The 17,742-nt window shown below is 43.8% G+C and overlaps 2 protein-coding genes across 2 annotated transcripts in view; one reads left to right on the plus strand and one right to left on the minus strand.

The window, feature by feature from the left end:
• The window catches only part of LOC110491307 (glucagon-like peptide 2 receptor), a 34,269-nt gene extending 21,719 nt beyond the window's left edge, over window positions 1-12,550 (plus strand). The window contains exons 7-13 of the mRNA XM_021564662.3: window positions 159-318; window positions 423-483; window positions 650-716; window positions 7,984-8,072; window positions 8,162-8,300; window positions 8,515-8,556; window positions 8,671-12,550. Coding sequence (XP_021420337.1) covers window positions 159-318; window positions 423-483; window positions 650-716; window positions 7,984-8,072; window positions 8,162-8,300; window positions 8,515-8,556; window positions 8,671-9,039 — 927 coding nt within the window. The 3' untranslated portion in view covers window positions 9,040-12,550. The remainder of the gene's footprint in view (window positions 1-158; window positions 319-422; window positions 484-649; window positions 717-7,983; window positions 8,073-8,161; window positions 8,301-8,514; window positions 8,557-8,670) is intronic.
• A 2,904-nt stretch (window positions 12,551-15,454) lies between these two features.
• Window positions 15,455-17,323, minus strand: LOC110492877 (recoverin). Its single transcript, XM_021567348.3, has 5 exons — window positions 17,026-17,323; window positions 16,785-16,922; window positions 16,520-16,670; window positions 16,281-16,392; window positions 15,455-16,120 (listed from the first exon to the last, which is right to left on the minus strand). Exons 1-5 carry the CDS (start codon window positions 17,115-17,117, stop codon window positions 16,002-16,004), a joined length of 612 nt encoding a protein of 203 aa, XP_021423023.1. The 5' UTR covers window positions 17,118-17,323; the 3' UTR covers window positions 15,455-16,001.
• Between the last annotated feature and the right edge of the window lie 419 nt (window positions 17,324-17,742).

Raw genomic sequence — 17,742 nt, forward strand, 5'->3', positions numbered from 1 at the left:
TTTAACAAGGCAGTGTAATGTATATATTTAACAAGGCAGTGTAATGTATATATTTAACAAGGCAGTGTAATGTATATATTTAACAAGGCAGTGTAATGTAATATATTTAACAAGGCAGTATCATTTCTAATATTGAATAGTCTCTCCTCTTCCTGTAGATAGCGGTGGTATGTAAGGCCTCCCGGATGTCCATGGAGTATTTTGTAGCCTGTAACTACTTCTGGCTCCTGGTGGAAGCCATCTTCCTCCACACTCTCCTCTTCACCGCCGTCCTCACCAAGAGACGGCTGCTCAAGAGATACATGCTCATTGGCTGGGGTCAGGTTCTAATGTTTCAAAGACATGTTCATTGGCTAGGTTAAGGATCTAATGAAGATATATTAACAACTACGGCAACAAAATACTCTTTGTTCTTCCTAAAGGTACTCCATTCGTGTTTGTGGTACCATGGACAGTTACCAAAGTTTTATTTGAAAATGAAGGGTAAGTATTTTGGGAGCATTTCCTCTCATTTCAACACTTCTGATCATATTTCTGGCTTTTCGCATAAAGTAATCAATCAGTAGTGATCTGTGTACTTACCCAATACGTCTATGCTATAAGCTGATACTCTAGGCCTAAATCTGGTTTGAAAATCTTCTGTCCTAAGGTGCTGGGCCAATCAGGATAGATGGATCTGGTGGATAATAAGAGGTCCGATCACTGTATCTGTGTTGGTGAGTAGCAGCCAACCAGGGCCGTGCACGGACCTTGGAGAGAAAGGTGCTCAAAGTGAAAAAAGCCCCCCCCCCCCCAAAAAAAACCTGTTGACTTAATTTTCTTACATTCAAAGCTAATTAAGCCAAATGAGTGTGTATATATACAGTACCAGTTAAAAGTTTGGACACAGCTACTCATGCAAGGGTTTTTCTTTATTTTTACTCATTTCTATATTGTAGAATAATAGTGGAGATATTAAAACTATGAAATAACACATATGGAATCATGTAGTAACAAAAACAGTATTAAACAAATCAAAATATATTTTATATTTTTGATTCTTCAAAGTAGCCACCCTTTGCCTTGATGACAGCTTTGCACACTCTTGGCATTGTCTTATCCAGCTTCACCTGGAATGCTTTTCCAACAGTCTTGAAGGAGTTCCCACATATGCTGAGCACTTGTTGGCTGCTTTTCCATCACTCTGCAGTCCAACTCATCCCAAACCAACTCAATTGGGTTGAGGTCTGGTGATTGTGGGGACCAGCTCATCTGACAGCCTGGGGGTGTGTTGGGTCATGGTCCTGTTGAAAAACAAATGATAGTCCCACTAACCGCAAACCAGATGGGATGGCATATCGCTGGAGAATGCTGTTGTAGCTATGCTGGTTAAGTGTGCCTTGAATTCTAAATAAATCACTGACTGTGTCACCAACAAAGCACCCCCACACCATCACACCTCCTCCTCCATGCTTCACGGTGGGAACCACACATGCGGAGATCATCCATTTACCCACTCTGTATCTCACAAAGCCACCGTGGTTGGAACCAAAAATCTCAAATTTCGACTCATCAGACCAAAGGACAGATTTCCACCGGTCTAATGTCCATTGCACATGTTTCTTGCCCCAAGCAAATTTCTTATTATTTTTGGTGTCCTTTAGTAGTGGTTTCTTTGCAGCAATTTGACCATGACAATTCATGCAGTCTCCTCTGAACAGTTGATGTTGAGATTTGTCTGCTCCAATCTGAAATGCAGTTAATTGATGATTTCTGAGGCTGGTAACTCTAATGAACTTATCCTCTGCAGCAAAGTTAACTCTGGGTCTTCCTTTCCTGTGGCGATCCTGATGAGAGACAGTTTCATCATAGCGCTTGATGGTTTTTGAGACTGCACTTGAAGAAACTTTCAAAGTTCTTGAAATTTTCCGCATTGACTGACCTTCATGTCTTAAAGCAATGATGGACTGTCGATTATCTTTGCTTATTTGTGTCACACCCTGATCTGTTTCACCTGTCTTGTGCTTGTCTCCACCACCCACCAGGTGACTCCTATTTTTATCCAGTATCCCCTGGGTATTTATACCTGCGTTATCAGTTTGTCTGTTGCCAGTTTGTCTTGTTATGTCAAGTCTTACCAGCATCTTGCCCATTTCTCCTGTTCTCAAGTTTTGTTTAGTAGTCTTCCCTGGGTCATATCCTGAGTCGTGATAGTACAAAGTAGTCATGACTGATCCAGCAGATTTGGACCATCTCTGCAACACTATCTCTTCACAAGGAGCCACCATTGGAAGACATGAAGAGTTACTACATAACCTTGTGGAAGGATTCCACACCTTGGCGGAACACCATGACCATGCCATTAGTGCAGTGTTGGAACAATTCCGCAGACTATCTATTAGGCAGGAAGCAACAATGGAAGCCTCCCAGACTCTCAGTAACCCCGCTACTAGCGGTGCTTCTTCCCATCCTACCCCGGCTTCCCGAGAATCCGGCTTCCCCTTCTGAAGCGCTACACTGGGGATTCTGGAATCTGCTGGGTGTTTCTCTCCCAGTGCTCCTTCATTTTTGAGCTGCAGCCCTCTTCGTTTCCGTTGGACGATTCTAAGATAGCATATCTTATAATGCTGATGTGTGAGCAATCGCCGTAGGCTGGAGGATTTTGTGGCAGAAGTAAGGAAGGTGTTCGACTCTCCGTTGTCTGGGAGAGAGGCGGAAGCTACTTCAATTGCGTCAAGACTCCCATAGTGTGGCAGACTACAAAGTAGACTTTCGCACTTTAGCCGCAGAGAGTGCCTGGAACCCGGGATCCCTGTTCGACATGTTCCATCATGGATTATCGGAAGGAATAAAGGACGAGCTCGCAGCCCGGGAACTGCCCTTGGACCTCGACTCCCTTGACCATAAGGATCTATGGTCAACTATGGGAATGCAGTAGGGAGAGGCACAACCTCCTGATTGACTGGGCTATGGGTTCCAACATGGGTTGGAGCCCGTTCTGCCATGTGCATTGCCTCAAGGTGGCGTGGTCCGCCCCTGGCTGTCTTCCTGTGGACTTGGATAAAGCCTCGGCTCTCTCTGCCATTCCTGCGGAGTATCAAGACCTCCAAAAGGTTTTCAACAAGACCCGCACCACATCTCTTCCTCCGCATCAACCCTATGACTGTGCCATTGACCTCCTCCCTGGCACTACACCGCCTCGGGGGCGGCTTTAATCCCTGTCGGGTCCGGAGATCAAGACTATGGAAGGGTACATTGAGGACTCTCTGGGGGCAGGGTTCATTCGTCCTTCTTCCTCCCCTGCTGGTGCCCCGTGAATCGACTACTGGGGCCGGTAAAAACCGCAACCCGCTACCACTCCTCTCCTCAGCTTTTGAGCCTCCAGGGGCGACTGAATTCTCGAAGTTGGAAGGAGAGGAATGGAAGACAGCCTTTAACACAGCTAGCGGGCACTACAAGTATCTGGTTATGCCATTCGGACTGACCAACACTCCTGCAGTGTTCCAGGCTCTGATTAATGAGTGCTCTGTGACATGTTGAACTGGTTTGTGTTTGTCTACCTTGACAACATCCTTGTCTTTTCCCGTTCAGTTCAGGAGCATGTTCTCCACATCACACAAGTCCTGCAGTGCCTCCTTGAGAACCAGTTGTTTGTCAAGGCGGAGAAGTAAGAATTTAATCGTTCTGCTATCTCCTTTCTGGCATACGTCATTGCTGCCGGAAACATTCAGATGGATCCAGACAAGGTGAGAGCGGTGGTGTAGTGGCCCCAAACCACATCCAGAGTGCAGCTGCAATGTTTCCTAGGATATGCTAATTTCTACCGCTGCTTCATACGGGTCTACAGCACCCTGGCTTCCCCCCTCTCTGCACTCACCTCACCCAATGTTCCGTTCACATGATCCCCAGCTGTGACCGGGCATTTTCAGATCTCAAGCATCGGTTCACTACAGCCCCCATCTTAATCCATCCGGACCCATCCCATCTGTTCATGGTGGAGGTCAACGCCTCGGACGTTGGAGTGCGGCCAGTCCTGTCCCAGCATTCTGCCCAGGACCAAAAGCTGTATCTATGCGTTTTCCTTAACTATCCCGCGGAGAGGAACTATGACGTTGGAGGAATGGAGTCACTTGCTAAAAAAGGCGGAACATCCATTCCTAGTGTGGACTGACCATAAGAATCTGGAATATCTCTGCACTGCCAAGTGCCTCAATTCAAGGCAGGCTCGTTGGGCTCTGTTCACTCGTTTCAATTTCACCATCTCCTACCGCCCTGGGTCCAAGAATGTGAAGCCTGATGCCCTCTCTCGCTTGCATAGCTCCGCTGCTACTCCGTCTGACCCAGAGACCATCCTCCCTACCTCCTGTTTAGGCTCGAGGGGCACGGCTAAACGGTTGTTCGTCCCAGATTCTGTCTGGTCCCTGGTCCTGGAATGGGCTCATTACTCTAATCTAACCTCAAATCAAATCAAATCCAATTTTATTTGTCACATACACATGGTTAGCAGATGTTAATGCGAGTGTAGCGAAATGCTTGTGCTTCTAGTTCCGACAATGCAGTAATAACCAACAAGTAATCTAGCTAACAATTCCAAAACTACTACCTTATACACACAAGTGTAAGGGGATAAATAATATGTACATAAAGATATATGAGTGAGTGCGGCATAGGCAAGATACAGTAGATGGTATTGAGTGCAGTATGAGATGAGTATGTAAACAAAGTGGCATAGTTAAAGTGGCTAGTGATACATGTATTACATAAAGATGCAGTAGATGATAGAGTACAGTATATACATATACATTATGAGATGAATAATGTAGGGTAAGTAAACATTATATTAGGTAGCATTGTTTAAAGTGGCTAGTGATATATTTTACATCATTTCCCATCAATTCCCATTATTAAAGTGGCTGGAGTTGAGTCAGTGTGTTGGCAGCAGCCACTCAATGTTAGTGGTGGCTGTTTAACAGTCTGATGGCCTTGAGATAGAGGCTGTTTTTCAGTCTCTCGGTCCCAGCTTTGATGCACCTGTACTGACCTCGCCTTCTGGATGATAACGGGGTGAACAGGCAGTGGCTCGGGTGGTTGTTGTCCTTGATGATCTTTATGGCCTTCCTGTGACATCGGGTGGTGTAGGTGTCATGGAGGGCAGGTAGTTTGCCCCCGGTGATGCGTTGTGCAGACCTCACTACCCTCTGGAGTGCCGGTTGTGGGCGGAGCAGTTGCCATACCAGGCGGTGATACAGCCCGACAGGATGCTCTCGATTGTGCATCTGTAGAAGTTTGTGAGTGCTTTTGGTGACAAGCCAAATTTCTTCAGCCTCCTGAGGTTGAAGAGGCGCTGCTGCCCCTTCTTCACGATGCTGTCTGTGTGGGTGGACCAATTCAGTTTGTCTGTGATGTGTACGCCGAGGAACTTAAAACTTACTACCCTCTCCACTACTGTTCCATCAATGTGATTAGGGGGGTGTTCCCTCTGTTGTTTCGTGAAGTCCACAATCATCTCCTTAGTTTTGTTGACGTTGAGTGTGAGGTTATTTTCCTGACACCACACTCCTAGGGCCCTCACCTCCTCCCTGTAGGCCGTCTCGTCGTTGTTGGTAATCAAGCCTACCACTGTCGTCCGGAAACTTGATGATTGAGTTGGAGGCGTGCGTGGCCACGCAGTCGTGGGTGAACAGGGAGTACAGGAGAGGGCTCAGAACGCACCCTTTTGGGGCCCCAGTGTTGAGGATCAGCGGGGTGGAAATGTTGTTGCCTACCCTCACCACCTGGGGGCGGCCCGTCAGGAAGTCCAGTACCCAGTTGCACAGGGCGTGGTCGAGACCCAGGGTCTCGAGCTTGATGACGAGCTTGGAGGGCACTATGGTGTTAAATGCCGAGCTGTAGTCGATGAACAGCATTCTCACATAGGTATTCCTCTTGTCTAGATGGGTTAGGGCAGTGTGCAGTGGGGTTGAGATTGCATCGTCTGTGGACCTATTGGGGCGGTAAGCAAATTGGAGTGGGTCTAGGGTGACAGGTAGGGTGGAGGTGATGTGATCCTTGACTAGTCTATCAAAGCACTTCATGATGATAGAAGTGAGTGCTACATGGCGATAATCATTTAGTTCAGTTACCTTAGCTTTCTTGGGAACAGGAACAATGGTGGCCATCTTAATGCATTTCGGGACAGCAGACTGGGATAGGGATTGATTGGATATGTCCATAAATACACCAGCTGGTCTGCGCGTGTTCTGAGGACTGGGATGCCATCTGGGCCGGGAACATTGCGAGGGTTAACAAGTTTAAATGTTTTACTCATATTGGCCACGGAGAAGGAGAGCCCACAGTCTTTGGTAGAGGCCGTGTCAGTGGCGCTGTATTGTCCTCAAAGCGCGCAAAGAAGTTGCTTAAATTGTCTGGGAGCAAGATGTCGATCTCCGCAACGGGGCTGGTTTTCTTTTTGTAATCCGTGATTGTCTGTAGACCCTGCCACATGCGTCTCTTGTTTGAGCCGTTGAATTGCGACTCCACTTTGTCTCTATACTGACGCTTTGTTTGTTTGATTGCCTTACGGAGGGAATAACTACACTATTTGTATTCGGCCATGTTTCCAGTCGCCTTGCCATGATTAAATGCAGTGCTACCATGATTAAATGCTATGGTACATGTTTCCAGTCACCTTGCCATGATTAAATGCAGTGGTACCATGATTAAATGCGGTGGTATGTGCTTTCAGTTTTGCGCGAATGCTGTCATCAATCCACGGTTTCTGGTTAGGGAAGGTTTTAATAGACAGATTGACCAGGTGAATCCAGGTGAAAGCAATGATCCCTTATTAATGTCACTTGTTAAATCCACTTCAATCAGTGTAGATGAAGAGGAGGAGACAGGTTAAAGAAGGACTTTTAAGCCTTGAGCCAATTGACATATGGATTTTGTATGTGTGTCATTCAGATTGTCAATGGGCAAGACAAAATACTGAAGTGCCTTTGAATGGGGTATAGTAGTAGGTGCCAGGTGTACAGGTGTCAAGAACTGCAACACTGCTGGGTTTTTCAAGAATGGTCCACAACCCAAAGGAAATCCAGCCATCTTGACACAACTGTGGGAAGCATTGGAGTCGACATGAGCCAGCATCCACGTGGAACGCTTTCAACACCTTGTATAGTCCATGTCCCAACAAATTGACGCTGTTCTATGAGCAACTCCATATCAGGAAGGTGTTCCTAATGTTTGGTATACTCAGTGTATTGATTATTTTTCATTATTATTAGTAATATATATATATTTTAGCATAGGCCTTTATTTTCTGCAAAACCCCATTGCAAGCAAGCTTATAGCCTTCTGCTCAAAGAGAGAGCAAATAGGGGCGGGCTATCAGCTGATAACGTATGTAGATTATGTGAATCGGATTGTTTCAACAGGATAGCTAACTAACTAGTCTTCACCTGTGATTGGAGTTTATCCTGCTGCTGACATCTGCGTCTTAGGCCTACTAACAAATTGAAGCCTTCCATGTTCCTGACTGTGAGATGACCAACGCAACTCAAACGGGATCCGCTTCAACACTACCGTTTGGCGCCGGTAGCTTCTCCAGGACGAGTGCAGTGCTCGTCTATGGGCAGGGGAGGGGGACTGATACCTAACAACGTAACACAATGATAAATCATTCATCAAACCATATAGACTGACACACTGGGGGCATCAGTTCTCCTCAGCGTTCCAGTGATTTCTCACTGATTTCACACTGATTTTGGGATGTCTGTAAGATCAGTAGTTAGTAGAGACAAAGTGTAGATCAGTAGTCAGTAGAGACCAAGTGACATAGACTTCAGCCAGAGTAGTGGTTGTCATATGTGGTCATCAGCATATCTATAGGGCAGAATAGTTAGGGTGCACTGATGACAATAACATGGGGTTTCTGTTCTTTAAAGACACCGTTTTGACACACCAGACTAAAAACCTGGACAATCTTACTGTTTTACAGAAACATTTTTTAATTGATTTGTGTTGCAGGTCATTTTCTACATATTCATCAAAATACTAATGCTGCTGCTCTCAAAGTTAAAAGCAGACCAAGTGAGATTCACAGACTACAGATACAGGTACTGTTTCTCAAAAGGGTGACTGATCTGTTACAGGAGTAAAACCCCAGTACTGTCTGAATGCCATAACGCCTTTCCTTTCCTCTAAGCTTGGCCAGGGCTACACTAGTCCTGATCCCTTTACTGGGAATCCACGAGGTGGTTTTCACTCTCCTGATTGACGAGTGTGTGGAGGGAAACACCCGCTATGCCAGGAACGTCATCAACCTCACCCTCAGCTCCTTCCAGGTGAGAACTGAGAACAATGGCCGCATGTCACAACAAGAACATAACAATGTTTTCTTATGTTTCCATTGATTTATGTTCCTGTTGAGGATAGAAAAGAAAGCACCCAGATCCCATTGAGAACAACATTTAGTGGGAGAAATTAGTCCTGATAAAAAAATGCATTGGAAAATGAGCCAGTAGAGTAATGCCAATCACTGTCATACCTCTCTCTCAGGGATTCTTGGTTTCTGTGCTGTACTGCTTCGCCAATGGAGAGGTAGCTATCCACAAACTATCAGTTAAATGTACTGTAGTCTTAAGTGTTAGGCTAACAAATCATAATGGGAAATAATAAATCAATTAAACACCAACATAAATCTATTTTCTCCAGTTCCAGGCGGAGCTGAAGAAGCACTGGCAGCTCTTCCGGTTTACGAACCACTTCCAGGTCACGCCCTGTATTGACTACCGGGATGCGCCCCTCAAACACCTGTGGAAGTGCTCCAGAGGCCGACGCTCCCATCAAAACAAATCATATGAGGAGGAGGAGGGTGGGCCTGCCACACACTCACACCTGCTGCAGGTGGCCTGGCAGGGGGACAGAGGAGGGGGAGAAGGAGGGGCGGTGGCAGGGTGGAGAGGAAGGGGGAGAGAAATGGGAGGATTGGAGTTCCACACCAGGAAGAGTTTGTCAGGTAGTGACGGAGAGATGACGCTGGGAGAGACCATGGAGGAGATACTGGAGGAGAGCGAGTTCTGACCTCCTTTTCTCTCCAGACTGCTATGAACTGTTACGGGGCCTCGTTTCCTTATCAAATCAAAAACATCTAATCAAATCAAATGTATTTATATAGCCCTTCGTACATCAGCTGATAACTCAAAGTGCTGTACATAAACCCAGGCTAAAACCCCAAACAGCAAGCAATGCAGGTGTTGAAGCACCTTGGCTAGGAAAAACTCCCTAGAAAGGCCAAAACCTAGGAAGAAACCTAGAGAGGAACCAGGCTATGAGGGGTGGCCAGTCCTCTTCTGGCTGTGCCGGGTGGAGATTATAACAGAACATGGCCAAGATGTTCAAATGTTCGTAAATGACCAGCATGGTCAAATAATAGGTCTGGGACAGGTAGCACGTCCGGTGAACAGGTCAGGATTCCATAGCCGCAGGCAGACCAGTTGAAACTGGAGCAGCAGCACGGCCAGGTGGACTGGAGACAGCAAGGAGTCATCATGCCAGGAAGTCCTGAGGCATGGTCCTAGGGACGGCATGAGCCAGTGACTCAGCCCCTGTAATATGGTTAGAGGCAGTGAATCCCCGTGGAAAGAGGGGAACCGGCCAGGCAGAGACAGCAAGGGCAGTTCGTTGCTCCAGAGCCTTTCCGTTCACCTTCACACTCCTGGGCCAGACTACACTCAATCATATGACCCACTGAAGAGATGAGGCTTCAGTAAAGACTTCAAGGTTGAGACCGAGTTTGCGTCTCTCACATGGGTAGGCAGACCATTCCATAAAAATTGAGCTCTATAGCAGAAAGCCCTGCTTCCAGCTGTTTGCTTAGAAATTCTAGGGACAATTAGTAGGCCTGCGTCTTGTGACTGTAGCGTATGTGTAGATATGTATGCCAGGACCAAATCAGAGCGATAGGTAGGAGCAAGCCCATGTAATGCTTTGTAGGTTAGCAGTAAAACCTTGAAATCAGCCCTTGCCTTAACACGAAGCCAGTGTAGGGAGGCTAGCACTGGAGTAATATGATCAAATTTGTTGGTTCTAGACAGGATTCTAGCAGCCGTATTTAGCACTAACTGAAGTTTATTTAGTGCTTTATCTGGGTAGCCAGAAAGTAGATCATTGCAGTAGTCTAACCTAGAAGTAACAAAAGCTTGGATTAATTTTTCTGCATCATTTTTGGACAGAAAATGTCTGGTTTTTGCAATGTTACGTAGATGGAAAAAAGCTGTCCTTGAAACAGTCTTGATATGTTCGTCAAAAGAGAGATCAGGGTACAGAGTAACCCCGAGGTCCTTCACAGTTTTATTTGAGACGACTGTACAACCATTAAGATTAATTGTCAGATTCAACAGAATATCTATTTGTTTCTTGGGACCTAGAACAAGCATCTTTGTTTTGTCCGAATTTAAAAGTAGAAAGTTTGCAGCCATCCACTTCTTTATGTCTGAAACACATGCTTCTAGCGAGGGCAATTTTGGTGCTTCACCATGTTTCATTGAAATGTACAGCTGTGTGTCATCCGCATAGCAGTGAAAGTTAATATTATGTTTTCGAATGACATCCCCAAGAGGTAAAATATATAGTGAAAACAATAGTGGTCCTAAAACGGAATCTTGAGGAACACCGACATTTACAGTTGATTTGTCAGACGACAAGCCATTCACAGAGACAAACGGATATCTTTCCTACAGATAAGATCGAAACCAGGCCAGAACTTGTCCGTGTAGACCAATTTTGGTTTCCAATCTCTCCAAAAGAATGTGGTGATCGATGGTATCAAAAGCAGCACTAAGGTCTACAAGCACGAGGACAGATGCAGAGCCTTGGTCTGATGCCATTAAAAGGTCATTTACCACCTTCACAAGTGCAGTCTCAGTGCTATGATGGGGTCTAAAACCAGACTGAAACATTTCGTATACATTGTTTGTCTTCAGGAAGGTAGTGAGTTGCTGCGCAACAGCCTTTTCAAAAAAAATTGAGAGGAATGGAAGATTCGATATAGGCCGATAGTTTTTTATATTTTCTGGGTCAAGGTTTGTCTTTTTCAAGAGAGGCTTTATTTCTGCCACTTTTAGTGAGTTTGGTACACATCCGGTGGATAGAGAGCCGTTTATCATGTTCAACATAGGAGGGCCAAGCACAGGAAGCAGATCTTTCAGTAGTTTAGTTGGAATAGGGTCCAGTTTGCAGCTTGAAGGTTTAGAGGCCATGATTATTTTCATCATTGTGTCAAGAGATATAGTACTAAAACACTTGAGTGTATTTCTTGATCCTAGGTCCTGGCAGAGTTGTGCAGACTCAGGACAACTGAGCTTTTAAGGAATACGCAGATTTAATGAGGAGTCCGTAATTTGCTTTCTAATAATCATGATATTTTCCTCAAAGAAGTTCATGAATTTATTACCTATGAAGTGAAAGCCATCCTCACTTGGGGAATGCTGCTTTTTAGTTAGCTTTGTGACAGTATCAAAAATAAATATTGGATTGTTCTTATTTTCCTCAATTAAGTTGGAAAAATAGGATGATCGAGCAGCAGTGAGGGCTCTTCGGTACTGCACAGTACTGTCTTTCCAAGCTAGTCGGGAGACTTCCAGTTTGGTGTGGCGCCATTTCCGTTCCAATTTTCTGGAAGCTTGCTTCAGAGCTCGGGTATTTTCTGTATACCAGGGAGCTAGTTTCTTATGAGAAATGTTTTTAGTTTTTAGGGGTGCAACTGCATCTAGGGTATTGTTTAAATTGAGCTCCTCAGTTAGGTGGTTAACTGATTTTTGTCCTCTGACGTCCTTGGGTAGTCAGAGGGAGTCTGGAAGGGCATCAAGGAATCTTTGTGTTGTCTGTGAATTTATAGCACGACTTTTGATGCTCCTTGGTTGGGGTCTGAGCAGATTATTTGTTGCAATTGCAAACATAATAAAATGGAGTAGAGACCAGAGAAGACTCGGCCTCTGACTCCGACCCGCTGCTTAATGGGGAAAACCGGTTGAAAGTTTCTGTCTGCTGAATGAGTGACACCAGTTGAGCGTTCCTACAGCATTTCCTTCCAGAAACCGTGAGAAAGTTGTCCGGCTGCGGGGACTATCTTTTGGAAGGGACAGAAAACAGTTTTCAACCAGCGATTGAGTTGTGAGACTCTGCGTAGAGCTCATCACTCCCCCTAACTGGGAGGGGGCCAGAGACAATTACTCGATGCCGATACATCTTTCTAGCTGATTTACACGCTGAAGCTATGTTGCACTTGGTGACCCCTGACTGTTTCATCCTAACATCGTTGGTGCCGACATGGATAACAATATCTCTATACTCTCTACACTCGCCAGTTTTAGCTTTAGCCAGCACCATCTTCAGATTAGCCTTAACGTCGGTAGATGGAGTCATTCCATCTGATACAAGTCCTTTGACAGACAACGTTCACATCTTGCGTATAACAATGATGTTGTATCTTTGTACAGATTCTTTGTGTGGTACCTTGTGTATCATTGTGTATGTGAGCGATGTTCAAGGATGTTAATGCTAAATCATAAAACACACACAGTACCAGTCAAAAGTACCAGTCAAAAGTGTTTCTTTATTTTTACTATTTTCTACACTGTATAATAAAAAATGAAGACGTCAAACCTATGAAATAACACATATGAAATCATGTAGTAACCCCAAAAAGTTTTAAACAAATCAAATATATTTTAGATTTTAGATTCTTCAAAGTCGCCACCCTTTGCCTTGATGACAACTTTGCACACTCTTGGATTTCTCTCAACCAGCTTCACCTGGATGCTTTTCCAACAGTCTTGAAGGAGTTCCCACATATGTGACCGACCACCTTGATTCGGTCTTATGTAGCAAAATTTGACATATGATAAAAGCAGAGACACAGAGCTAGACAATGGTATATCATACACTGCAGTTGAGGAACAATGGGAAAGTAATTCTGCTTTGAAAGGTGACAAACTTATAACCTCACTTTTGAGAAAACTACTGGAGAGCTCTTCTTTGTCTAACCTCATTCAACATCATTCACACCCTCTTAAGCTTTAGCCCCCAACCAAACTCTGACCATTTAACTCATCCTAGCAAAGCTGGTTAGGATGTTTTCATGTTACCCAGAGCATTGGTGACTGTAACTATGCTGCTGGTAACAATTTAATAAAGTTTATTTGCCAACGTTTCCTGACACTGGCCATATTGAACGGTTGTTGAGCGTTCTTAAATTCATCAGTTATTCTGCGCTCTGGCACACTCAGACGGGAGTGCTCTGGAATCGGAGTAGATGGCCAGACTGAATTTACGAACGCACCCAAAATGGTTACTTGTATAGTGGGGTCTTTCGTTAAGACATGTAGCTAGCTAGCTACATCCAAGACCCCACACATTGTTTAGCTAGCTAGCTAATCCCAACTCATGACGTTACCACCCTGCATGAATCTGCAGGTAGCTAACCAACCAGGTTCAATGTTAGCTAGCCAACATTAGGCTATAACTAGCCAAGCAAATAGCTCTGAGATACGAATAATAAGATCATACACGTAACGTTGGCTAGCGAGCCAGCCAGCTAACGTTATCTAGCTAACAGTACACTTTAACTTGAAACGAAACCACTTTCTTTTAAAATTTGAAACATGGAATATCTGAAAATGTAGCTAGCTAGACTATCTTACCCGTATACATCATGGATGGACGTGACTCCTGGCACGGATACCATGGGTGCCTTTACTTTGAATATGTAATCTTGAGACAGGTGTTTTTTCTCCATGTCCTTAGCTATCATACTCGAATCCCACTGATTTCAAAACTCGGTCCTCCAGAAAGTGGACAACAACACTTGTTATACTACGCAATACATTAAAAAAAGCTGCGTTAGACAGGATTACCTACACATACTGACCAGCTCAAATAGACTATATGTCAAACCAATCCAAACTCATCTCTCGGCATGTCCAGCCCACTCATTATCTCAGCCAATCATTGCTAGCGGGAAGGTTTCTGCTTTTTTCTGTGGCTAAACCAACTAGGCTAGTAATTTAACAATTTTATGCATATTCACAGATGGCATTGTTATTAAGGCACATGAAAGTTCACTGTTCGAGAAGGCATTTCTACCTTGATAAAAAAATAAAAGTTTACGTTCAAACGGCTCTCCTATGAAGTAGTGACCCTATTTTCCTGAAATGAGTCACATATGCTGAGCACTTGTTGGCTGCTTTTACTTCACTCTGCGGTCCAACTCATCCCAAACCATCTCCATTGGGTTGAGGTCAGGGGATTCTGGAGGCCAGGTCATCTGATGCAGCACTCCATCACTCTCCTTCTTAGTCAAATAGCCCTTACACAGCCTGGAGGTGTGATGGGTCAGTGTCCTGTTGAAAAACAAATGATAGTCCCACTAAACACAAACCAGATGGATGGCATATCGCTGCAGAATGCTGTGGTAGCCATGCTGGTTAAGTGTGCCTTGAATTCCAAATAAATCAGTGACAGTGTCACCAGCAAAGTACCCCCTCACCATCACACCACCTCCTCCTCCTCCATGCTTCACGGGGGGAACCACACATTCGGAAATCATCCATTCACCTACTCTGCGTCTCACAAAGACACAGCGGTTGGAACCAAAAATCTCTAATTCGAACTCATCAAACCAAAGGACAGATCTCCACCATTCTAATATCCATTGCTCGTGTTTCTTGACCCAAGCAAGTCTCTTTTTCTTATTGGTGTCCTATAGTAGTGGTTTCTTTGCAGCAATTCAACCATGAAGGCCTGATTCACGCAGTCTCCTCTAAACAGTTGATGTTGAGATCTGTCTGTTACTTGAACTCTGTGAAGCATTTATTTGGGCTGCAATGTCTGAGGCTGGTAACTCGAGAGCAGAGTTAACTCTGGGTCTTCCTTTCCTGTTGTGGTCCTCATGAGAGCCAGTTTCATCATAGCGTTTGATGGTTTTTGCGACTGCACTTGAAGAAACTTTCAAAGTTCTTGAAATGTTCCGGATTGACTGACCTTCATGTCTTAAAGTAATGACGGACTGTCGTTTCTCTTTGCCTATTTGATCTGTTCTTGCCATAGTATGGACTTGGTATTTTACCAAATAGGGCTATCTTCTGTATATCACCCCTACCATGTTACAACACAACTGATTGGCTCAAACACATTAAAAAGGAAAGAAATTCCAGAAATTAAGTTTTACAAGGCACACCTGTCAATATACATGCATTCCAGGTGACTACCTCATGAAGCTGGTTGAGAGAATGCCAAGATTGTGCAAAGCTGTCATCAAGGCAAAGGGTGGCTACTTTGAAGAATCTGAAACATAAAGTATATTTTGATTTGTTTAAAACTTTTTTGCTTACTACATGATTCCATATGTTTTATTTTATAGTTTTGATGTTTTCACTATTATTCTACAATGTTTAAAATAGTTCAAAATAAAATGAAGAAAAACTCTTTAATGAGTAGGTGTGTGTCCAAACGGTTGACTGGTACTGTATTTATGTACATTTTATCAGAATGACTCAAATGAAACTTTATCACATAAAGGTACTAACGACAGATATGTAAACATAATTGAATGCACTCAAAACAGTAGAGCATTGACAGGTAAGTGTTGGTATTGAACATACTAATATTGGTCTTTGACAAAGTACAGTGTGAAGGATAAGTCTTACAGTAATGTGCACGATGTGGGTATTATCATGTATTTGTCATATCTAAAATGTATCCTTAAAGGACTATATACATTAAAGGGAATGTTGTGCTTGAAACAAATCTCTGCTATTGATTACTAAATCATGAAAATGTATATACGGCAATGACACAAAAGATACCATATAAACGTGCTGTTCCAACGGCACACTTGAACAAGTACTATGTTACAAACTTAACAACAAACATTGCAAGCTTCAGGTCTTTCTTGATGTGAATATTTTGTCCCAGTGAAACTAACCTGGATGTGTGAAGTTGAAGTGAAAAAAAAACAACAACAAAAAAGATGGCGATGTCAGCTGCTAATGTTTCGTCTCCTTTAGTCTCTCCTGTACCTTCTGTGGCTGGCCAAACTGCACCAGTCTGAGGATGTTCTTGTTGTCCATCACTCCCTGGATAAACTCCTCCTCTGTTAGTTTATCTGAAAGGACAGAATTAATAACAGATAAAATAATAGATACATTTACAATGCTCATTGCGCATAAGGTCAAAATGCATTCATCAAAATACAATATACAATATATGTATGATTTTCTTGAACTATTCTTTGAGTGGTTCTTAAACATGAAAACAAGGCTTACCATTTTCTTTCTTGCCGAAGGAGTCCCAGATTTTATCAGCTCTCTTCTCTGGTGTGTTCTCGTCATCAGGAAGATTCTTCTGGTCCTCTTTGGAGATCATGTTGAATATCGACTGTAAACACAAAGTTTCTTTCATCATTATAGAGATTTGAGCAGCACGCAAAAAAACATGATGTTACCACATCTCATCTCTTACACCTATTTCATTACATCTATTTCACAATGACTCTACAACTGACCTCGACGATCTCCTGGATCTCCTTCTTGGTTATGCTTCCGTTGTGGTCGACATCGTACAGGTTGAACGCCCACTCCAGTTTCTGTATGGTCCTCCCAGAGGAGGTCAAGTGCAGGGCCATGATGTACTCCTTAAAGTCCAGCATCCCATCACTGCAGGGGTCAATATCATTCAATTACGCTGTTTCTATATCCCACAAGTGCTAATTATGCAGAGCAGTGCAAATCAGCAGGCACGCTGTAATGATCATATAATGCATCCATCACCTGTTGGAATCGAAGCTCCTGAAGACGTGGCGTGCATAAGCCTTGGGGTCTGCGTCGGGGAAGAATTTGACGTAGATGGCCTCAAACTGCTGCTTGCTGATTCGCCCACTGGGACACTCTCTCAGGAAGGTCTGGTACCTATAGAGGACGAAATAAAGATGGGATCAAAACAGTAGCTACGTCTCAAATGACACCATTCTCTCCCATAAAGTGTATTTATTTCGACCAGAATTGTAAGTACCCGGTACATAGTTGCTTCTCACTGTACTTGGTGTTCAGTTTCAGCTCCTCCAGGAGATCCTTGGACAGGGAGACACTTTTGCTGTTGCCCATCTCTCCTGTGTTTCGGGATCGCTGTCCTCTAATTTTCTCTCTATTTCTTCCCTCTCTGTCCGTTGCTCTATTTTGCTCGATCCCTCCTTGGTTCTTTTATTATTTTCTTTCTCTTCCACAGTCTCTTTTTTTTTCTTCTGCGCTCTCATGTGAGAGGACCCACTCAATCCTAATCTGGTGCACCTCTGCTCTGACCAGGAACAAACACCGGCCCTCTTGTTCTCTGCTATTTAAATGAAGATAGATTGGTATTGGTTCAGACTGGATGTAGGGGAGATTATAGTATACACAGCTGGTGATTTTCAGTGCACTCAACTGACACCTATGTTGAAATGGATAGGGATTAAACAGCAGGGAATCTCATGGTCTAATACCGTTGGATTAGATTGGTATCAGATTGGTACCTGTTTTATACTCAGTGATAGGCAAAAACACATATGAACATGAGTCATCACTATTACATGCTGTGATTATGACGTTGTAATTTGTCATTTACTGAGGTAAAAACATTTTATATATATATATATATAAATAAATATATGTATATATTGAACAAAAATATAAATGCAACATGCAACAATTTCAAAGATTTTAATGAGTTCAAATCAAATCAAATGTTATTTGT

Source organism: Oncorhynchus mykiss, chromosome 16, assembly GCF_057628025.1.
Source record: "Oncorhynchus mykiss isolate SJ-2025 chromosome 16, ASM5762802v1, whole genome shotgun sequence".
In the NCBI taxonomy this organism is placed as follows: domain Eukaryota; kingdom Metazoa; phylum Chordata; class Actinopteri; order Salmoniformes; family Salmonidae; genus Oncorhynchus; species Oncorhynchus mykiss.